This window comes from Sprattus sprattus (genome assembly GCF_963457725.1).
Source record: "Sprattus sprattus genome assembly, chromosome: 15".
Classification (NCBI taxonomy): domain Eukaryota; kingdom Metazoa; phylum Chordata; class Actinopteri; order Clupeiformes; family Clupeidae; genus Sprattus; species Sprattus sprattus.
The window spans coordinates 18,250,929-18,273,355 of record NC_137913.1 but is presented as its reverse complement, the minus strand read 5'-3'; the positions used below and the strand labels follow the sequence as shown (position 1 = coordinate 18,273,355).

At 44.8% G+C, this 22,427-nt stretch overlaps 1 protein-coding gene across 8 annotated transcripts in view; it reads right to left on the bottom strand.

The window, feature by feature from the left end:
- The window catches only part of fbrsl1 (fibrosin-like 1), a 229,017-nt gene that overhangs the window by 66,449 nt on the left and 140,141 nt on the right, over positions 1-22,427 (bottom strand). For all 8 annotated transcript variants that reach the window (XM_080852790.1, XM_080852788.1, XM_080852784.1 and 5 more), the window contains one exon: positions 16,983-17,012. In XM_080852790.1, coding sequence (XP_080708916.1) covers positions 16,983-17,012 — 30 coding nt within the window. The remainder of the gene's footprint in view (positions 1-16,982; positions 17,013-22,427) is intronic.

The following is a 22,427-nucleotide window of genomic DNA, read 5'->3' as shown; positions in this document are numbered from 1 at the left end:
CTGGGGCGCCTTACCTTCCCTTTCCTTTTCGCCTCCCTCTGTCAGCTTTCCAGCTCCCCCCCTCCGCCCCCCTTTTCTTTCCCTCCCTCGGTTGCATAGAGTAATTGACTCTGTGCTATGGTATCAGACGTTCATTGCTAATTTGGAAGCCTGTCTTATCATATTACCAGCGAGTGCAAGAACCCCCCTCACCCTCCCACCCCCTTCCCTTCCTACCCGCTGCACACTTCTCCCAACCCCATCTCACCTCCCCCTACTCTCCTCCTCCACACTCCTTCCACCTTTCTGTCCCCTTTAAGGTACAACGCAACAAAATAGCTACAGCAGGCATTATTAATGAAGCTGAGGGGGGACTTCATTCTTTATTTATGAGAAGCTAACCAACTGGCAAGCTCTCTGACAGTGCTATTAATGATCTTTAGTAGGCCTCGGGCGAATCCCGTTTCACCCTTACCCCGTTTCCCTTTTTTCCCCACTGCTTTTTTCGTCCTTTCCTTTTTTTCTATTTTCTTTCTGTCCACCCACTCTCCTCCCCCCATCCCCCATTTTTTCGCATCTCGCAATCTACTACGACCCCCCACGTCATCTTCGGGCCCTGGATGGGGAGATGGCGCAGGACTGCAATCTGTATGGAGGATTTAGACGTTATGGGGGTTGGATTGGGGGTGGGGGGGGGTGGGCCTCTGGGGAGCAAGCAGTTGATCAGCTGCAGCCCGGGCAGAGGGAGGCAGACAAATAACAAATGACAGGTCTGTGATTAAATCAAAGCTTCTACTTTAAGTGTTGAAGTATCTGCCTGTCACTAACAATCTAGAGCTTGTTAAACTGCCCCCCTCTCTTCTCGTCCTGGCTGCTCACCGCCCCCCCCCCCCCCCCCCCCCCCCCCCTCCCCCCTCCACTCCCATCAGTCACAGCAGCCACCCATAACTCCCTCCAAACACACACACACACACTGCTCTTTGGAGAAGAACCACAACATGGGAGAGATTCAAGTCCAAGCAGACACACATACACACACACCCACACACACTTCTCTTTGGAGAAGAACCACAACATGGGAGAGATTCAAGTCCAAGCAGACACATATACACCCACACCCACACACACTTCTCTTTGGAGAAGAACCACAACATGGGAGAAATTCAAGTCCAAGCAGACACACATACACACACACATACCCATGGAAACATTATACAAAATTATACATTTTAAAGAAGGTGGATGTCAATTTTAAAAATAACTCTCAAATGATATTTCATTATATTTTCCTGTTCTATCATGATGCAAGGGAGAGTAATAATGGATCATACGATTGGTGTAATTGAGCCTTTACCCTCCAGAGCCAAGCCATCAAATAATGGCAGGGACTGAATTAAAATACGCTTTCCGCATCAATTTATTTTACTTCCTCCAATGAACTGCTGCAGGTTATTGTGCATAAAAGGCTGTAAAGGTAATAGCTTCATATTCGCAGGAACACAGGAAACATAAAAGTGATGAGAGTTATTACAGATGCAGCATACTCAAGAAATGGCTAAAATCAATGTTGGTACCCATATACCAAATTCTAAGTTGTCTATCCGGGAATAAATACACATGTGGATGGTTGAAAAGCCCATTCTTGCCTTACTACATGAAGAATGAGAGGAAAATGGTCTCCTCATGGCAAATTAGTGCATATTCCTCTACCTTAGGACTATGCTGGCACAGCTTCAGCTGGTATGGCCACAGACATGACAACATGAGTGGCCATTTTCTCATATATGCAATATTGTCAAGGAGACAACGGTATAAACCATGGCAAAGCTACCTTTCACTCTATCACTATCAGAGAATATTCAACAGTATGAGAAGATTGTGAGCTTACATTAAGCTTTCAAGACTTATTTCCCCTATGATGAATAAACTATCGTTCACAGTGTCATATGTCCAATAACGAATGGGGTTTCTGACTATGTATTCGAATGGGTATCAAAAAGTCCACAAGTGGGAGCACAGTATAACTCCCCTATATATTGTGTGTCTAATAAAAAGAGTCTTTTCACGCTATATTAATGTTCTGAGGGGCCCTGACTATACATCCAACGTCATTCACCACTGAGATCAGTGACACCAAAAATCATGGGCTTCTGCCGGGAGTCGCCCGTGTGATTTTTTTTTATGATTTCCACCAGGGTCACTGCCCAAGGTCCTGCCCTGTCTCTTGGACTCCATCTGAGGCTTTATGGGCAACTAGTATATATGGTCGGACCATTAATACTGGCCCTTCCCCAGATGCCCCAGGTTAATGAGGGCAGTAACAATTCCTGGAACAGCTAACATTTACAGGAAGTGCAATAGGCAGCCGGTATAAACGACGGGGGGGAACAGAGACATCACACTGGGGGATTCGGGGAGACACATGGTGACCTTATAAAAGGATCCGACCAAATCACAGATGCTCTCCTCCTTTCTCTTAACGCTAAGGGAGTGATGAGCTCTAAGAGACTTAAGAGGTCGGCATTTGAGTTATCGTTGCCTAATACCACCCATTAAGACATGCAATAATAACGGAAGAGGTTTGCCACTGCGTCCACTCCAGTATATTATTTATAGTAATTGAGATATAGTTAACCAGATAAGAGGATGATCAAACTATGAAGACCTGATATCCCCGATCATGTCATTTAACTGCACTATGTTGTATTTTTTGCAGAAAATACATCTGTTGGTTTGTCTCCAGGTGGGATACATGGAGTTGGCCACCAATCAATGCAGATACGTGGATAATTATAGCCTGTCTGCCTGCGTGTGTCAGAGTGTGCGTGTGTGTTAATAGCACATGATGAGCTAGCTAGCAGGCAGTGGCAAACCAGAGGTGACTGCAGCCATGTCCACGGCGGGGCCGTGAGAATTATGCTGGCTGACAGATGCTCCGGAGACAAAGTGTGCATGGAGAGCCGTGAAGAGCAATTAATGGAAATGAACCGGTCATGTAATTTGCCGCCCTTTATTAACTTTGTGATCAGTTCAGCACCCATTTAACTCACCCTGTTCAAAGGCCGCCAGCTGAGATGACACAGGCGTCAGTCCCCTCGTTTACTGACGCTGTGATACGACATCTCCCTGACTCCACGGGTGGTAGGAGGTCAGAAGGTGTCATCTGACAAAAGGAGGAGGGGGGATCGCTTTCCTTATGATCAAATCATCATGGTGGATTGTGTATGTGTGTATAATTGTGTGTGTGAGAGATAGTGTGTGTGTGTGTGTGTGTGTGTGTCTGTGTGTGTGTGTGTGTGAGGGGAAGAAGGGAGGGCTCCGGGGTTGTGATCCTCTTTGAATTTCATTACGGTGTTACGGCATGTTTCATTTATGATGTTCATCGTGGTGTATAATTTATACCTGTTTCGCCGCAACATAACCTGTTATGAGTCATTTCAGAGCTGCTGAAGGTCATTTTCAGTAGCAGGTGGAGAAGAAGCAGAGGGAATGGGAGAGAGAGAGAGAGTGAGACTGAGCAAAAGAGAGGGAGGGAGATACTGAAAGACAAAGAGATATAGTGAAAGAGAGAGATAAAGAGAGAAGGAAAGCGAGAGATAATAAATCATGGCTTTACACATTTTCATTATTACCATTTTGTATTGCTCTTTATGTCTGCCTCATTACTCCTGTGTGGGTGAGACTGAGTCTATGACTCACAGCCACTCCTGACTTGATTACAGATGGACCGGTTGCCCCTGCACCATGCCAGGTGAGATTACCGCGGCTCTCGCTGTCTGGCACGGACACCCGCCACCAACTAACCAACCCCCCCCCCACCCCACCCCAGCCTCGGCGCACTCTTCCCTCTACCCCAGCATTCCCTCTTGAGAGCATTCGGCTAATGTCCCCCCTGTTTTACAACCAGGCACTTCCTGAAACGGGTCCTACGAGTCATCAAACGCTGCATTAGGAGAGCACTCTGAAGTATTTTCCTACCACTCAGGGCCCCTGATAAATAACTTATGGTGGGGGGGGGGGGGGGGGAGGATTCAAATGTCTCTCCTATTACTAGCCTCTATTCATTTTTATCAGTCCCCAGGGCCCCCATCTGCCCTGGACTTCAAATGCATACATAAGCACCGAGATGCTAAACTCCCCCGTGTCCTCCCCTGAAAGAAAGGTAGGAGGGAGAAAAATATGACAGAGCCAGGGGCTTTGAGCTGCGGCATTGCAGCACACTCGACCACCCATCCCTCCCTGCTCCATCCTCTGTTCTATCCTTGGAGGAAAGAAACAAAGGAAACGTTTGAAGCAAAGAGAAAAAATTACACAGGGGGTGTGCGGTTGTTGGCGGCGGTGGTGCAGAGGGAAAAGATAGAGAGAGACAGAAGGAGAGAGAGATGAGGAGAGGAGAGGAGAGGAGAGGAGAGGAGGCATTGGTGGTTTAGGCATCAGAGTCTGTCTCTGAGCTGCCAGTCTTTGTCAAATTACAATACGTCCAACGACTCGTTTTTCTCGCTTGCAGTTACAAATTAGTCCATTAAGCTGTCGGCGGCTGTCCTTTTTCTCCCCTGAAATGGGGGGGGATGAGGTGGAGAGAGAGAGAGAGAGAGTGAGAGAGAGAGAGAGAGAGAGAGAGAGAGAGAGAGAGAGAGAGAGAATGAGAATGAGAGAGAGGCATACAGCGATTTCCCCATCATAATTTTACAGCTAACTCCCGGGGCCTGGGGAGGAGGAGAGAGCAGATGTGAGGAGACCTTCCAAGGTGGGTGATGGCAGTTTGGAGGCGCGTAACAAGACAAAGGAGGGAATAAACGGTTGTAATTTTCATGTGCTGTCAACAGTAATTATCTCCTGATGAGATACAGCACGATGGTGTGCACTACGTGTGCTTATGTTTTGGTTATGAGAAGTAATCCAGATTTGTCTTTTTACATTAGGAACGATTCACAGAGGAGCCTTATGCACGCAAAGCCTGATGGGTCATGATTTACTTTACATCATGGGTAACCTTTTAATGAATGAGGTAACTGGAATGCTTATATATAGAGTGAATGGGACACAGTATGTAAGTCAGAAGAGGTGCACCATTAGAAATAATATTTCTGACATTATATAATAATGAATTCATAACTTTAATGTGCATTGAAAACCCAACAATGCACAAAGCATTAAAAATGAGTTTAACATACCATGAATCTGTGTGTTTTTTAAATATTTTATGACCCCCCCCCCCCTGCTCATCCCGAGCTACCTTGACTTTTAAATGACCTCTCTGAAGAGAGAGAGAGTGCCCGGCACAAAAAGCTCATTGAAGGCCTTCACTATAAATCAGGCCAAGGCATCACTGGCCTTTATATACCTCCCCCCTCTGTTTATAAAGGGAATACTCCCACCCTTTCAAACGCTGACTGCTATTCATGCAATCCAGGGGCATTAACTCAGTGGCTCATGTCATGCCGGCGAGTCCAAACGCTGTCCCCCCTCTTGGCTTGTAAGTCTGCCCGCCGGTGTTGCCCTGGCTCGTCCGCACCCTACTATTTTTGTCACCGACCCTGACGGCAGGCCCCAGCCGGCCCAGCACGCAGCATATTGATTAAACAGGGCTAGCTTGCTTTGCGTCAGGAAGAGCGAAAGGCTAATGAAATCATGCAGGAATTAAGTCGTTAAGGGGGGCTAAACACTGGTTCTTGGCTGATCATAATGAGCATGAAAAGTGGGACTCTCCGCCATCCCTGAAACAGTCCCCACCACCACCACCAGACGCACACACACACACTGACACACATACCACCATCACTGTCAAGCAAAGCCAACAGCCTTCATCCAGGCGTTCAAAAAAGCTCAACTGAAAGAGCTTGAATTAAGGGGGAAAGGGGGGAGAAAAGAAGAAATGGGTGTGTGTATGTGTGTTTTGGGGGGGGGGGCTAGACTGTGAAATAGGGGTGGGGGGCTAGTTGGACTTAACAAGCAAGGATCTCGCAGATTTAAAGGCACTGCTAAAAATTTATGGAAGCATGTTTGGATGGAGTCCACAGCGAGCAGCTTGGCCAGCTGAGCAACATCACAGTGGGACGCCTAATAAGCCCCACGCAATTTTTCACCCCATATTTTATCAATAAAAAAGCAGTTAAAAAACCCAACCACAGCCGCTGCGCAGCCTGCCATCTGGAGCCTTCTTTCATTTTATAATCCAACCGTCATTAAAATGCTTCTTGGCAGTTTACAGCTCGTTTTCTCTGTACAGATGTGGAACGAATCTTCAGACACTTCTCTGATCAAAGTGCTCTCTCGTCGAACGGCAGACAGAAAACTTACCACCCTCGGGCTACCAGAGTCCTAGCTGGGGTTACCACCGCCATTATTTATTTATTTACCCAAGTTATTTATTTATCAGTGAACTCCCACTAGAGCCTGGGTCAACTCAGAAGCCTGCCCCCACTCCCCCCCCCCCCACCTCCCTGTTTCCCTCTCCACCATAATAGTGTTATTTTCGGTGGGTGGTTGAGTCTTGCCTTAAGAGCTTTGTGATCTGTGGCTTGAGCTCCGAGACCGCCGCCCTCAGATCCATTTTCAGCCCAACAGTAGTAATTTATGTGTCACTCTTTGGCTGAATGGCCTTGGAACAACCACATTCGCTCCCGCCAAAATAAGTATTCAAAGGACTGACAACCAAAGTACATGGTGAGGACATCTTTTCGTTTTCGCAAACTTGGTCAGCGAGCGTTGGTTAAGTCTGTTTTGTTGTATTTACTGATGTGCTCTCATTGAGGAAAATGGAGTTATTAAACAGTGGTATATGGCTTGTCTATTCCTACAGCTTACAGTCCATCTTTGGAGTTGAATTATTTATCAGGTCTCTCCTGCAAATCTCTAAAGGACCAGTAAGGGAAAGCAATGCTGCAAGTCAAAAAGGTCTACTAAATATTAATGTCCTACAAAAGTATTTTTTTATATATAAATAAAATGATAGAATAAAAATGATTTTCTGGAGATGATGCAACACTAGCGATGCCATGACCAAACAGAGGTACTAACATATGCTAACATTTACCTTGACAAAAGAACACTACAAATGAGCTAAATGTGCAAAATACTTTCACTACAAGGACCATACACATTATGCAGGCAGAGCTGAGAAGTCCCAGCTCCAGAGGCGGATCTAATGTACTTCACAGAGACCGAGGCCTCTTCACACCATGTGCTCAAATAAGCCTGTGTGAAAGCACATGCATGCGTGGTGTGAGAGGAGGGGGGGCAGCGAAGGGGAAGCAAGCACAAGCCTCTCGATGTGCTGGTTGCCGGGTGCCTGCTCGCTTGTGGTGCCAGGGGTGTTGATTGAGCTCCCCCAAAGCCACTGACGCACATCCCCCTAGTCTGGCAGCCTCCCTGCCATCAACGCCCGCGCTCGCCTGCTCCGGCTGTCAGAGCCATGTGTTAGCTCCACTCAGAGCATCAGCCCCGCTGTCGCTGCTGAGCCAAGACGAGCCGGGCTGCTCTCCCCCTCTGGCGGCGCCACGGGCGCTCCAACTGTAGCAGGTTTGCGCTAATGAAGTAAAATTAATTTAATTGAGGCCCTCTATAACCTATCCGGGGTGCCAGCAGGGTGGCAGTTTAAATGCCAGCTCCGGCACTGCTGCCTCGACGTAGGGGGAAAAGGCCATGCCTCGTGTGGGGGGGAAAGCGTTGGCTATGCTGCCACCGCTGTTCCTACAGGATCAAAAGCGCAATGCTAATGGAGCTAGGCTACGTAAATGAACCAACCATTGGTGCCACGACTCCTCAGCAGAGCTGTTAGAAAAAGCAGTGGTGGGGAAACCTACTGGCCTGAAGTCATGAAACTAGTTAGGCATGCCAGATCATTAAAGCCTCCTCAAAAAAGGGAGACCCTGGCAAATGAGCATGGGTGGCGGGGATCGTTAGGAACCTGCTTCCATGGGCCTCCTCCCCTGTGCCTCTCAATCCCCTATAAAGTTTTATGAAGGCCTCTTTGATACAATAATTATTTTTTCCTGTAATCTTTCAAAACCCTGCACCTTTCCCCCTCGTCGAGGCACATCAAAGACGGACGGCTGTTCGCATGAGGGCCTCCACATCTCTGGGTTTTTCGGGCTTTAATTGAAGGCAGCTGGGTCTTGTGTGTTTTGGTACAGCACTGCAGCGCTGCTTTCGCTCTCCCAGGGCTGACTTCCCTCGGCCTCCCAAAGCTCCCCACATCAGACAGCCAATCCTACAGAGAGCTCCCGTGGAAGCCAGAGTGACTCCAGGGCTTGTTGGCTTGAGGTTTGGCCCTGTCCTCTCTTTCACTGGCATGTGAGGCGGACATTTGGAGGGGGTGTGTTTTTTCCCCCCCGCATTTCTAAAGCGTTGCCGGGGTGCTAAGTGGAAACTGACATGTAGTTTTACAGCATGACACACACTGGGAGAGCCAGACCATGTCAGGGAGGTTTACATCCACCATATGCTACTCTGGGTTACTAAAGGGAGTGTCTTGTTTTTGGTCCAAATGGCACTGGAAATAAATGACATTCAGTCACCAACTCACTTCATGGCAATACCCCAGTAGTCCAGCATATTTGTCATGGCTAATGCTTTTTAATAGCATAATATTTTCCTGTACTAAGTCAAGGAAGACACAGAACATTAGCGCAGCCATGTAAATAGGCCCGTTCCCATGAAAACACTGCCGGGAGGAGAAAAACAACACAAATCACTCCAGTTACTAATTACGAGTAACGTTTTGTCGTTTAAGTTAACACGTCCTCCAAAAAAGAAATAACAAAAACTCCCAAATCTCCCAAAATTTGTATAAATCAGCTATAAGTCTGATTTATACACTGCAATGCAAACTTTGCACACTCAAAAAATGGCTTTTAGGCACAAATTGTAAAGCTTTGTTTCTTCAGCGGATAGTTTAATGCCGAATGGCATGGCTTTATGACAACGGGGAGACATCCTACATTGGTGTAAATTGCATATACCATTTCTTGGAAAGGAAAAATAAGCCTCTCTCATTCTCTCCAGAGTAGAACATGTCAAGTCTCTGTGCCCCAGTTCCAAACACACAAACCCTGTCTTCTATTTCAAGAAACGGGAAATCTGAAAGTAATTAGAGTCCACCAATGTTTATTGAATAAAAGGCACTTAAGCATTAAGTTTATGCAAGATCAGAAATGCTAAAATCTAACACACATACGCGTAAAAAAAAAACCTATTTTCCCCCTCAAGACATCTGCAACCAATATGGACTCAATTTTGGTTTTATTACTGATGTGGAAAAATGTTTATAGTGCTTGGCTAGTTATTCAAACACTAGTCCCTAAAAAAATAAAATGGCTGTGATATCCCAAAAATGGTCTTGCCTGGAAACCCCGGTCATCAGCAGAGGAAATATACTCAAGCATTCCAGCACAGATGCCATTTTAAACAGCCTGCTCATCACGGGCTTAACTTAAGATAATCAAACACAACACGTGAATCATTAAACCAAGAGCACTGAGGTCATTTGAAGCTTTGTTGGAAGATTTAAACAAAGCTCAAACATCTTTTGTTAGTCTGAACCTAATTGTAAATGAATAAAAACAGGCTGTTTAGGTCAGACATTTGGTGCACTGCTCTCGTTAGAGTAAGACTAGTACTCAGCTGACATCTAGAAAGGTATAGGTCTACCATCTAGACAGCTTGATAGAGACAGACCACGTGTCTTCTGTGCTTTAAAATGAATATGGTAACGTAACTTAATGGTGTTCTGTACACTTTTGCCTACTTGATAGGGTTAAAAACAACCTACACATCAGGGCAATTGCCTAATACTTTGAGATGTGGTCTCATTCAACGGGGCTGGGTCTTAGCTACAAAGTACTTTATGATTGTTTCATTTCTGATCAATACAAATCAATATAAATGAAGATGTATTATGGCTGTCTCACTGTACAGATCGCTATTATGTTTTACCGTATTCAGTACATCCTGGTTGAAGATGATAGCAATAATCTTTACACGGCCCAAAATCATTCCCATTCTGTTTCTCGATACTTTCAAAATAAACCAGTGTGGCTCTCACAGTGATCGTCAGAGATCAAAGAGGACAAGATACACTATGCAATGGCATTTATAGTTTTTATTCACCTGACTGTAATTCATGTAAAATTGTATTGAAAGAACACTGTTTAAGGTGGTCCTAAATGATGGACATCTGGAATTCTCTGATGGACACTTTCTCTGAAAAAACTTTCTGTGAAATGTTCTTGTGTCTGCTTTGGTTTGGCTTGTCACTGACTCTGGCTGTCCGATGAGATCACTAAAGCGTATTCGTGCTGTGCCTCCTCAGCTGCATTTAGAAGTGATCATTCTAAAGACCCAGGGAGAACATTCAAGAACATCCGCACAGACGGACACGTTTTGTAATAAAATCCTGGGTCTTAGTCCAGTGACAAAACAATAACCTTCACAGAGAGTACCCAAACACACCTTTGAGACTTGAATCCCTCCTCTGGAATTCAAATAGACCTTTAAATTCAAGCAGTGATCAAGGCTCACCGCACATTTGTGCACCAAATGTACAACAGATGTATCCCTTGACGACCAAAGCAAACCTTACATTCAAGCTGGAGAAACAGGAGAAGAGAGAACATTGAAAACAGCCTAATATAAATTAGACAGAAAAGTGTTTCCAGACCACTGTAATTACTCTAGAACCAACATGGTGACGCAGGCCTGTGCAAGCCTACCCTTTTTTCCTTGCGGCTGAGACAAACAAAGTTGGACAGGAGAAAAATGACATCTACATATTAAAGTCTCTGTCGTACGTGTCAGTTATAATTTCACACTGCCTGTGGGGACAGGAATTAAACTAGTCAACGCTGGTGCGATCTCATTCTTCCTCCATTTTGAATTTGCTCAGAATCCCAAGCTGGGGAGAATATTGCTTGCAAATTGGTTTTAAATTAAAGGCGGCAGCGAGGCATTCTGCTTTCTCAGCTCTTTCCCAGGTGCACTTAATCTAATTTCATTAAAGAGATGAGGACGGATGATCACTTGTGTCGAAACATTAAGCCGCTTCGCTATTTTCTAGCCCTCCATAAAAACTATTAGGCCTGTCAACGACCTGGTGGGCGGGCTGTTTGTTATTGAATATGAGAAGTCAGAGAGGGAACCTGCCGATGGATGCGGTTTGGGGAGGGGGGAGTATGGGAGGATAAAGGACCACATTATTATTCATTTTCTTTTAGCGAGGCAAAAGAGGAAGGGGGGCAGTGAGACGGAGAAAAGACAGGTGGAAAAAATGCACAGGCTTTGCTCAGCCATGTTGTATATGTGTAGACGCATGCTACTTTAGTAAAAAGACGAGACTGACACCCTTGATACAGCACCTAGGAGAATAGCTCCCGACGAGCCAGCAGTGATAAGCTTTCAGCAAGGCATCATCTATGTGATACTGCATTCATTCTCCGCAGAGGAAGATAAGAGAAGCAGAAATGAATGTGTCAGTCAAGGCCTTACTCCTTCTAGAGTACAGCGAGCATTAAGTAGCAGTCATAGGAATATGGTAATGTTCCCCTGGGAAAAGGGAAGGAAGGAAATTCACCTCGGTGGTTATTTGCCAGTTAGTGCTCCACAAATACACCTGACTTTAATGAGCACAGCTGCGTCCATGTGATGAGATCTTGACAGGTTCCTTTGTTAAGACTCGCGGAGAAGTGAAAGTACTGAGGGCGGATGAATCACAAAGGGAGAAATCACATTAAAACACGAGATGCCATTGCTATGATAGCCATCTAGGGAAGACTATACATATATTTACAGGTTTAACCATTTCAAAGGGCACAACTTCAAAACAACATTAGGGTTATTTATAATACTGGGGTAACATAATTTATATTTGTCCCACTGGATTGCAATCATTAAACTCCACTGAACGCATAGCTCCAATATCAATAATTAGGCAACTGATATTAACTTCTCGAAGAGTTCAATTATGATTACTGATCTTTAGATGCTTCTTGATGCATTGCATTCAGGATTTAAAAGGATGCATTTAGTGATAGTTTTACGAGAACGGCATCTTGGCTTGTCTGAAGTAAGCTGTATCAGTTTCCATAAGGTATGCAAGTACATGATATAAGTAACTGTATGGTGGGTGAAAGACTGCTCTAGTTAAACAGTGCGGCTGAGCTGGTCTGGGCTCTTTTCAAGGGCCCTTCTCTCTCCTCTCTCTTTAGGGTTGTCAGAGCATCTTCATGTCCACTTATGGTGCTTCGCATGAACATGGCCATTTTCTTAAATGGCTGATGGCAGACACACAATCTCCATTTTGCCTTTGGCTGAGTGTTTTTCTATTACCTCATGTCACCAAGCTGTCCTCAAATCTTATTTTTTGTCTTTGTATCTCTTTGATTGACCGAACTGCAAAAATGTTCCATTGCAAAAAAGAAAGCCAGTAGTGTATATTTGAAAGAACCCCAGCTCTATACCTATGGAAACACATGGGAGATGGCAGATCACCATATTAAGGGCATTTCAAATTTTAGCAGACAGGTTGTTCAGTCTTGTTAATATCCAGGAAAACCAAGATAGAAATACAAATGATCCACTATTTGTGTTTGTTTATTAATACAAAATACATTACCAGGTTTTGGTCCACATCTAGCAAGCTAACTAGCTAGCAGTAAACCTTAACCTGGCAAACACTTTAGCCAACATTGTTAGCACTGATAAAAGTTTGCTAATATAAGTATATTTTGCTGATATGCTTGGTAAGTTCATGCTGTTAAAGCTGTTCTTGTATTTGCGCAGGGTAACACTCATCTGCGTAATGAATAGTAACTGGCAACAACTGGCTATTTTGTTTATCTCTCAATCACATGACAATATACCAATAAAACGAATTTCAGAATGCTATAAAATAAGCACATTGCAAGAGTTCTGACATCATGACGTTTTCAGGCTTCAAATGCTCCCCTTAGGTTTGAGTCAGCATTCTCTACGATTAAGCTGCGGGCACAAAGTTCATCTAGATAGAAAATAAGTAGTCTTGTTAAACATGGCTGAAACTCAAAGTGCACATGATGTGTTCAATCCCTGCATTCCTACAAAACCGTTTTAGGGGAAAAATAAAAATATCTAATTGACGGCCATGCGGGCAAAATATCAGTCTGTAAATGCGGTGACTTTTTTGTAATGAAATATTCTTAAAGATATTAGCCGGCTCTCTGAAGCCCTGTTTCATAAAACATGGACATCAGACAACACCACCATTCAAATCAAAAGATTTCCTTGCAAAAAGGCCTAAGGGGCAACAAATGCTCTTAGGGCTGTGGCATAATTAATGTTTAATCAATGGTAGAAGTCAGAGAGACCACAGTAAACAAAAATACATGGACTCATCTGACACCATGTACAATCCAATAAAGCAGTAATATCCCAAAAAGACACCCATAGCATTCCAGAATTCTTTGTTTAATAGAAAGGGCCTCTGTTAAAGAGGCCTTTTAAAAGACATGTGGTTTGACTATTCATGAACATTTAATTGAGCACAGTTACGCATAGGCCCTGATTTTACGATGTGACTTCTGAGAGGAACATAAAACAAAGAAAACATTTCTCCATAAAGCAATGTGAAAAGCCTTACGGATGACACTGAGGTCAAGAGCAAAGGTTGTATAGGGTAAATATTTCTATTGCTCTGTCAGTTGAGAAGTTAGCCCCGTTGGTTTCTTTCCCAGGAATCATTAACAGACCAGGACTGGTGCTCAACTGGCTGCAACAGAACTCTTTGACTTCCAACCTCAATGCCTGTAATATGCCATTACATTCATTCGTAGAATAATATGATACATTCCAGTGAAGGCCTTGGATTACATCAACATGCATTTTAAGCAAACCTCTTATGTCTACTTTGTAAGCCCTGGAAGGGCTACCTTGTATCATGTGGAACCTAATTACACGATTTGAATTCCCGGAGGGTTCCGTACTCCACCACCAGGCACTAGCAGCATGCAGCTATTCCAATATGTCACCATGAATGTTTTAAGAGGGCCTGCCAAACCCAGGGAACTATCCACACAATGCAAAATTAGTTTTGTGGCTCTCAGGAATCCAATGAGAAACAGATGGAGTGCACAGTGGAATCCATGTGACAAGACACTGTGCACTCTGAGCAGTATTCAAAACTTGAGCGCAAAGAGAGGAAGTTAGTGCCAGGAAACTCTTAATTGCAGGCGTCCTTTCTTCAATGGGGTTTGTTATAAACACTGCCATGACCAGATTATTCGCTCTCCAAGTCGTGAGACTCACTTACAAGCCTTAATGTGAGACCCTGACACCCTTTAGAGAGTTCCAACTTAAAAGTCTACATAATTCAGATTGTAAACCAATAGGCCTCTCATAGTGAAATCACAAATTCACATGGACCCCATCCACAAGTGATTTCGCTAAGATCAAAATGCACTTACACTACCATCAGTTTAAGCGTGTAGTCTACATTCTGGTCTGCTATACCTACATGCGAGACTGTTTATTCAAATCAGCACAACTGTTTGCGTCCAACAGGCACACCTGCAGGCAATATTCTAATTAGGGTAATCTGTTAAATCCTGACAAATGTGGGCGTGTGGGTGTGCTCTGATCTGAAGTGAAAGGCACCATTGTTTTTCCTGAAAACGGAGGAGGAGATGGCACCTGTTGCTTCCTCAGTGCCGAGAAAATTAACAGGTTGGCATTCTGTAAAGTGTGCACAATTACACTTGACAGTGTTAATTTTTGCCAAGTGAAAAACCTCTCTGTCGAGTAAAAAAAAAAAAAAAGTCTGTTTTCTCTGCTCTTAAGGCTTTTGATTATGGGACATAACCCATCCCCAGCAGTTTAAACACATGTTGTGTTCCTTTCAGAATTTGAATGGTAAAAAGCAAGGGTATAATGACAGCAATTTCACAATCATGCAGGCTTTTGAATGAAGGTCCACATTTTTGCAGTGGTTATAATAACTTTCTATTGAGTCTCAAAGTGATGTGTGTTTAGATGTGTAATATAGTTGAGTGGAGCTGCTACTGTGATTTCTGAAAAAGGACTTGCACTCCAAACCCCTCCATATCCAACTGGACCCTCATCGTTGGATATGAAATAGAAGACAGACCTCCCAGACAGGAAGACTACTTGTTTTCTTTTTTCTTAGCCAAATGACCTGTCGGATTTGAAGGCCATTCTCCTGTGCACGCCATACGCTTCCAAGCAACTCAGGCCAGAAGAATGAGTGATGTGTATTCTGTGGATGCTGCCACAATTTGAGAGCGCAACCCCCCCCCCCCCCCCCCCTCTTTTGCTCAGTAAGATTTCACTGCCAGTCAATCAACATACTGCACTCAAATGACCCACTCCCTCCGCCTCACAACCTTTATGCCTCCAACCAGGTCTTTCAAGACGGACAAGCAAACAAAACCTGATGGATGTGCCCGGGAGAGGCTTAAGGGAGAGAGACTTTGAATTACCTTCAAGCAATTGCTTCCACATGCTTCAAAACAACATGTAAAACAAAATGCAAAAAAAAAGGAAAGAAAAACCTCCAAGACATCTGGCATTTCCATTTTCAGGGACAGCACATAATGACACGTCCATGTGGCAGGTGCCTGACGGAGTCATGTACTGTGGCGGAGGTAGTCTAGAGAGGGCGGTCGGTCGGGTCGACCTGAGGACAGCAAGAGCACGGACACCCCCTCTACCTCCGTTACCCCCTGAAGGCCGCAGCCAGTGAGCCGGATGGGATCCGACAGGACTGCGAGGCCTCCTCCTGTCGTGTCAAACAGAACATGGCTGCCCAAGCTTCTTTGGTTCAATGAAGAGATAAAAGCCTATTGACTGCCAAGCCACAGTTAATGCAAATTGCGCCCGTTATCAATGCATTATTTATGGGGCGAGGTGCAGACGTTTCAACAGAACTGGGAGCTAAGCTTACAGGAGATTAGCCATGCTATCTCATTCATTTACAAGCAAGTAATTGTTTAACTGCAGGGGAATTAACACGTGTAAGGCATCCATTGGAGGGTCAACATTTTTATGGTGGAAGTCATAAACGGTGCTATCTTCACTAAGATACAAATATATGCAAAGGTATTATGACAGAGATCACCATTAAAGTTTCCAGGTTGGATAACGCAAACAAAACCACCCAAGACTGGATTTCCAATCCGTATCAACATCTATTCGAGTTTGAACCGAACCACTTGCTATTGACATTCTCACGTATGAGCAGCAGACTTCAGCCATGGGGTTTGTCGAATAAAATCAGCAATCCAGACTTGAAATCAATTTAATTATGGAGTATCCTCCAGACCATAATCAATGAAGATGAGAATAATGTGACATGAGAATAACAGGGTACACAGAGAGATGGCTCCAGCTCCCCGCTGGTGTGCGCCAAGCCCCCCATTTCTGATCAATATAAATAACCAGCATCTAATTCAATGATCCGTCACTTACCTGTACCTTCTCCCATGGTGACAAATGTTTACTCACAATGGCATTACAGCACGTTTTGTCATGAAGTGACAAAATGGGATTTTTATGCAAATGCAAAAACGGTGGCGATAATTCAGCAAAATATGAATATGTGCTTATCAGACAACCTCAAACAATACATCACTTCTCGCATATATATACTGGAGGCTGTTTTCTACCCAACACTAGATCTGAGAATCTAAAATTGAAGCAGGAAATATTGCTTGACATCCCCCCCAACGCTCACTGTCATTCCCTTCCAAACACTCCCCCAAAAACCGCATCCCCACTCCTGTTTGAAATGTGCCTCTCCTTGTACTGTATGTTCCTCAGTCTGTCTCCCATTCCCCTCCACTGCATATGCTCAGCAGTAGTGTGACGACTAACTTCTTTTACCTCTCATCTTGCCACGCCAACGGGAGCCTTATTTTTCTAAGGCACAAACTCAGGGATTGACACTCATGGCGCTGCACATATCATGTGGCTGGAAAAAGTAAACAAGACACACATAGGAAAAAAAAAAAGCTTACCTTGTCATCAATGTCACACTCACTGTCACACTGTAAGAGAAGAGAAAGGGAAACAGAAAGAATTATTCATTTGGCCCCCACCTCATTATCACTGCAGATGTTATTTTTGTGTGCAACTCCTCTCTTTCAGTGACAGCTTTCAAGACAAAGGAGACGCGATGAGGGCAAAGGAACTGGAATTTGAAAGCTTTTCTTCCAGGTTTCAGAAAAAGAAGAAAAAAAAAACAGAGCAAGAAATTCCACCTCCTACTTTATCTGTACTTGAGGTATGACGCTTGAGGTTCAGTGCAATCACTGTAGCGGACACTAGTCTGAAAGACTACAATCTAAAGTGTTGCCCTCCTATGACTGAAGCACAGCACTTCCCATTCAAGGCTGACTGAAGAGTCAGTGGATTTCATACCGTTTAAGAGAGCATAAAACATGGGCTTACCCTTTCACTCAGTGCCAGACTACTTTAAATATGGCAAGCCCCGTAATGTCATAAGAACCGCAAGAAATGACCAAACACTCACCCAGAGGACATGAAACACCACAGGCTTGTAATTAAGACATTGCGCTGCACACAAACCCTCTTCATTTCCAAATTCCTTTCTAACTGGCAGGCATGGGAGCTGGTCTGATTGTGTGCTCTCAATCCAAAGACCCAACATTAGATTTTGTCCATACTGCTGCTCAATCAGACTGATTTAGGACGTGAAAGACTTCACAGACAGGGATGAGAAACAGTCTGGAAGATGTTGCTTCACAAGTCCAATGGGAGAAAGTGTTACAGCAGTGGAGGCCTAAATCTGCAGAATAGGTCCACACAGACCTATTTGTCTCAGTCACATTTTATGTCAACATTTTCTCTTTCACTCATATGGTGGCTTGCAATGTAACTTAAGTCAGGGGGAGTTCAATCCCAGAAAACATTGGTTTAAGGAGCTAATGTTGGTAAAAGAGTGACATGCTTCCTACTGCCAGTGCAAAAAAGCTGTAAAAAGTGAAGAGGGGAACTGTGGCCAAAACGCAGGGCTAACGCAAAACTGCAGACAGTCAGTAGTGTTGCAAACAATAGAACTGTTCACCTTTTAAACGTGTCCAAATTGATGCAGACTATCTCACAGGATACTGCCAAGCAATACAATTATTCAAAATGGAAGATGGGGCAACATCCGAAAAAACAATCACATACAATCTCCACAAAAAAAATCCTTTCTGCCTGTCTAATTTTCTGGCACATCTTTGTTTTTTTCACAGACCCTCTTGCAGAGGACGTTTTAGGTCTAGACACAAATGGACCACAATTTCATGCATACAAGCGGGCACAATTATATGCAAGTAAATGACTGCGATTCCATTAGCACCGTAAAGAGAGATGGTTTCTCGCCACCCCTTTTCTTAACGAGACTTGCGGGTTGCATGCTTTCAATTCTCCCATAAATCCTTGTTTTTCCCTTTCCTCTAAATTCCTTGTCTGTGAGGACCAGTATAACGGTCCCCGTAAGCCCCCGTCCCCCCTTTTTAAAAACATTGTGTGATCGATGCCAAGTGGGATAGTGCAGAAAGGACAGACCTTTCTGAGACCTCCATGCAAGAGAACAATACGAGGAGAAATTAAGCTGAGAAAGCATTAGCAAAAAAAAGAAGAAGAGCTCTAAAGATCTGCCTTCAATCTGTCAATTAAGTTTCTGTGGCAACATATTTAAGTGGCCCTCCTTACTTTGTTTAACTCCTTTTCAGCACTCCACACAAAGGGAGGAGTGGGTCACAGGGTTTTGTATTAGCGTGGTGGGTCCAAATGTGTAATTAAGTAACGGGTACAATAAGCACTGCAGGCCAATGGCCATGGGAAGGGAACAAAAAGCTTCTCCACAGCATGAATCCATCTTTTCTCTCTTATTCACTGCAGGGCAAATGACTGAACAGTTTTAAGTCAAGAGATTTAGTGGCTCAATGGAAGTGATTGTGTTGGGTTTGTGTGTGTGTGTGTGTGTGTGTGTGTGTGTGTGTGTGTGTGCGTGTGTGTGTGCGTATGTGCATGGGTGTGTGCGTGCAGTCATGTTTGTGCTATCTGCAAATCATCAAACAGCCCTTCTTCTTCCCCCCAACCTCCCATGTTGTGCCATTCTTGCATGAAAAGAGGAACAATGACTCCCAAGTATGCAGAAAAGCCAAGGAAATGTCGCAAAGACCACAATTTAAGACACGGATTTTCACTCCTTAATTTGTCTCTGTTAGTATTCACTGGGATGGAAAGAAAAATGCAATGAAGGCGCAAATACCGCATGGGGAACGAACAGCCATAAAAACCATAGATGTATAAAACAGGTATTTAAGGAGTATTTTCTAGTCACATTAATCATATCCTGCTGAATCTATCTTAGGGGACTGACATGTGGGATTGTGCGCATTTTAGAGCGCTGGGGAAAAGGAGGAGGGGTACGAAGGTTTGTTTAGGATTAGAAAAGACATTCGTTCACAGCCTGTCCAGCCATTCTCTATGGAATGTTTGTTAAACAAATCCTGATTGCCCAGCTTTGCTTGTCACAAGACATTCATTATAGGTATGGGGTATTAAAGAAGGCAAAGTGGCTTAGGCAACTGTCAATCAACGCCCCATTCAGCCAGAATCTTCTTTCAACCAGACAAGACGGTCATAAAATGGTGCATAAATAAAGGAGATGGGCACTGGCACAACAGTCCTTGTTTTTTAAGTTATGTTTGTTTCTGAGCAGTGGATAATCTGTTCAAATAATAAGCTCCTTTTCGGTTGACGGCGTTCCTGAAACATGCTGATTCTTGGATCATAACACTGTCTGGCAAGCTGTGTCTGTATGGAAAACAGACCACCAGCGTTAACAGAGATATACTCCCCTTGTGCAAACCCAACAGATGACACTCGGCCCCCACACGGTGATTCTCATTTTCCTAGTTATTTGCGAGTGACTGAAACTGGGGCAATGGAGGAGAAAGGAAATATCTGTCAGACAGTTTACAAAAAAGCAACACACAAAAAAAAAATCCCTCCTCTCTGCTCTCCGGGAGTTCTGGAGCTACAGCAGAGGCCCCACTGAACCCTTTCCACTCCACAGGAAAAAGGGGAAAAACAATATCAAAAAGCACAGCTTGGTGCTTATCCCCCCCAGACCCCCGAGGAGACCTAAACTGCAGCCAACCGTGCAGACAGGGCCCAACCACGGTCAAAGAGCCTGTCTTAACGGACATCTAACTCGGACTGGAAGGTAGGCAGGACTGCTCGCTGTTCGGTAGGAAGGGAGCAGACACAACATGAGCTCGATAGGGGTCTCGAAATGAGATCTGAGACCCCCGGTGTGGAGGGGTTGGTATGCGGCCTGCTTCAGACAGAGCGGAGAGGGGCTCAGAACAGAAACCTGCTGTGCAGTGTGTGTGTGTGTGTGTGTGAGTGTGTGTCTGAGTATGGGGGTGCAAGTATTTTGTGGTGATGGTGGTGGTGGTCGGGGGGTGACTGAGGAACTGATACCTTATTCCAGAGCGTTAACAGCACATGAGAAACGACTCGCTGCTCTCCTCCAAAAGAGAAGGGGGGGGAACACATTTGTGCGAGTGATGGAAATGCAATAACATATGCTCCAAAACCCTCATGCTCGCCCTCCATCACACACACACACACACACACCAGTCCGGGGGGATGTTGTTAAAAGCGAGAGAGAGAGAGAAAAAAAAGTTTGTCTGACAGGAGGAAGGGCTCCCATGGGCTTTGCACCGAGATCCAAAAAGAGCCGAACCCCGGCTCGCAGTTCAGACGCAGAGCAACCAACATCTGCACCTGCCAACAACATCCATACACCATCACATGGGTGGGGGTGGGCAGTGGGGTGGGGGAACGTGGAGGCTATGGGGGAGCCCCACACACTGCTTCTGCTTCACCTCTCCTGAGCAGACGCTTTTGACATTTACACAGCTTTCAACACACGCTGCGTGAGATTTATTCACCGCAGGTCTCGGACCGAACCCCTGCCCTCCAGGCTATTCTCTCACTGCTCACCTCGAACTTCAGTGCTGAAAAGGGAAAAAAGGGAATGAGAAACACACACACACACACACACACACACACACACACACACACACACACACACAACACACACACACACACACACACACACACACAAGGAACCGTCTGATATTTCAGCGCTTGTTTCTTTTGCTTTCCGGGACGTTTTAATAGACACAGAGCGGGGAGGATGGAGGACAATAAACGCTGCGCATCCCACAGCATATTAAACCCGACTGGCCAAATCGATAACACAGTTCCACCTGTCACATTCCGAAAAGGCTCACAATGAATTTGGTCTCGGAGGGGATGGCAGAAGAGACAAAAAGACTTGCACAGCTACACCACTTCTGGCACAGCCATGGATGCTGTCTGCTGTCTGGCTGAATGCGGACTGAGACCATACTTGCTGTGAAGGAGATGGAAATATGCAGAGCGAGACCTGGCAGGGGGGCAATGGGTAGATGGCACTATTAGGGCCTTTGGGTACCAAACACATGAGCGTGGGCTGTTTGATTGACAGCAATGACTGAATGACTTTCAGGGTTTAATGGAAAAAAAATCACAGCAGGATCTTCTGAGGATCTCAGAAGGTTATTTTAAGCTTTGTGACATCACAAAAAGATGAGCAAGATGTTCAGGTGTTTGAGATCCTAATCCACAGTCAGAAAGACTTGTAAGACTGTGTAAATGGAATTCATGCAGCAAACAGGCAAGGTCTTCACACTCTTCGCAGTGGAACGTTGCTCACATGAAACAACATGCTCGGCCAACCTCCGAAAAGCCCAGAAAAACCTCCATTGCAAAGGCAATTCCACTTGACCCATGAATCAAAGATGAGTGCTAAACCACCTCCAATTTCAAAGCATCAAATTTATACAGACATTTGACCCCTGACCCTGCCTCAGGGTATCATGGGAGGTCTCATGAGCGCCGCAGGTCAGTCAGGGAGGCTGGGATTAGGGGCCTATCGATCAGCGGGAGAAAGAAGAGGATCATAGGCTTCAGCCACGAGATGCAGGGCTGGTAATTACATCGACCATGTTTAGAAAGAGAGGAGAGGAGGGTGGATGGGGGGACGAAAAAACAAAGACTCATCTCGGGTGTAAAACTCACTGGCGTAGGTGAAAGACCTATAACCTGACTGTGCAAACACACAAACAAGTACCAAGCCCTGAGGTAGCCCAGTGGAGAGGTGTGGATGTGGGGAGGTTTTAGACATTTCCCTGCCAAGATACATTAAATAATCTTCTGTGAGATACGATTGAAACCTTCGACATACTTTCCCAGAAATGCCAGATGCAACACTGACAAGAAAGAGAACTGCAAAAGTGGACTCAGTAAAATATGGAAGAATAAAGGGGAGCGAATAAAGAGAGTCAAACACAGCGCATCCCTGGGAGGAATCCACTGACTTCAGGAGGCCT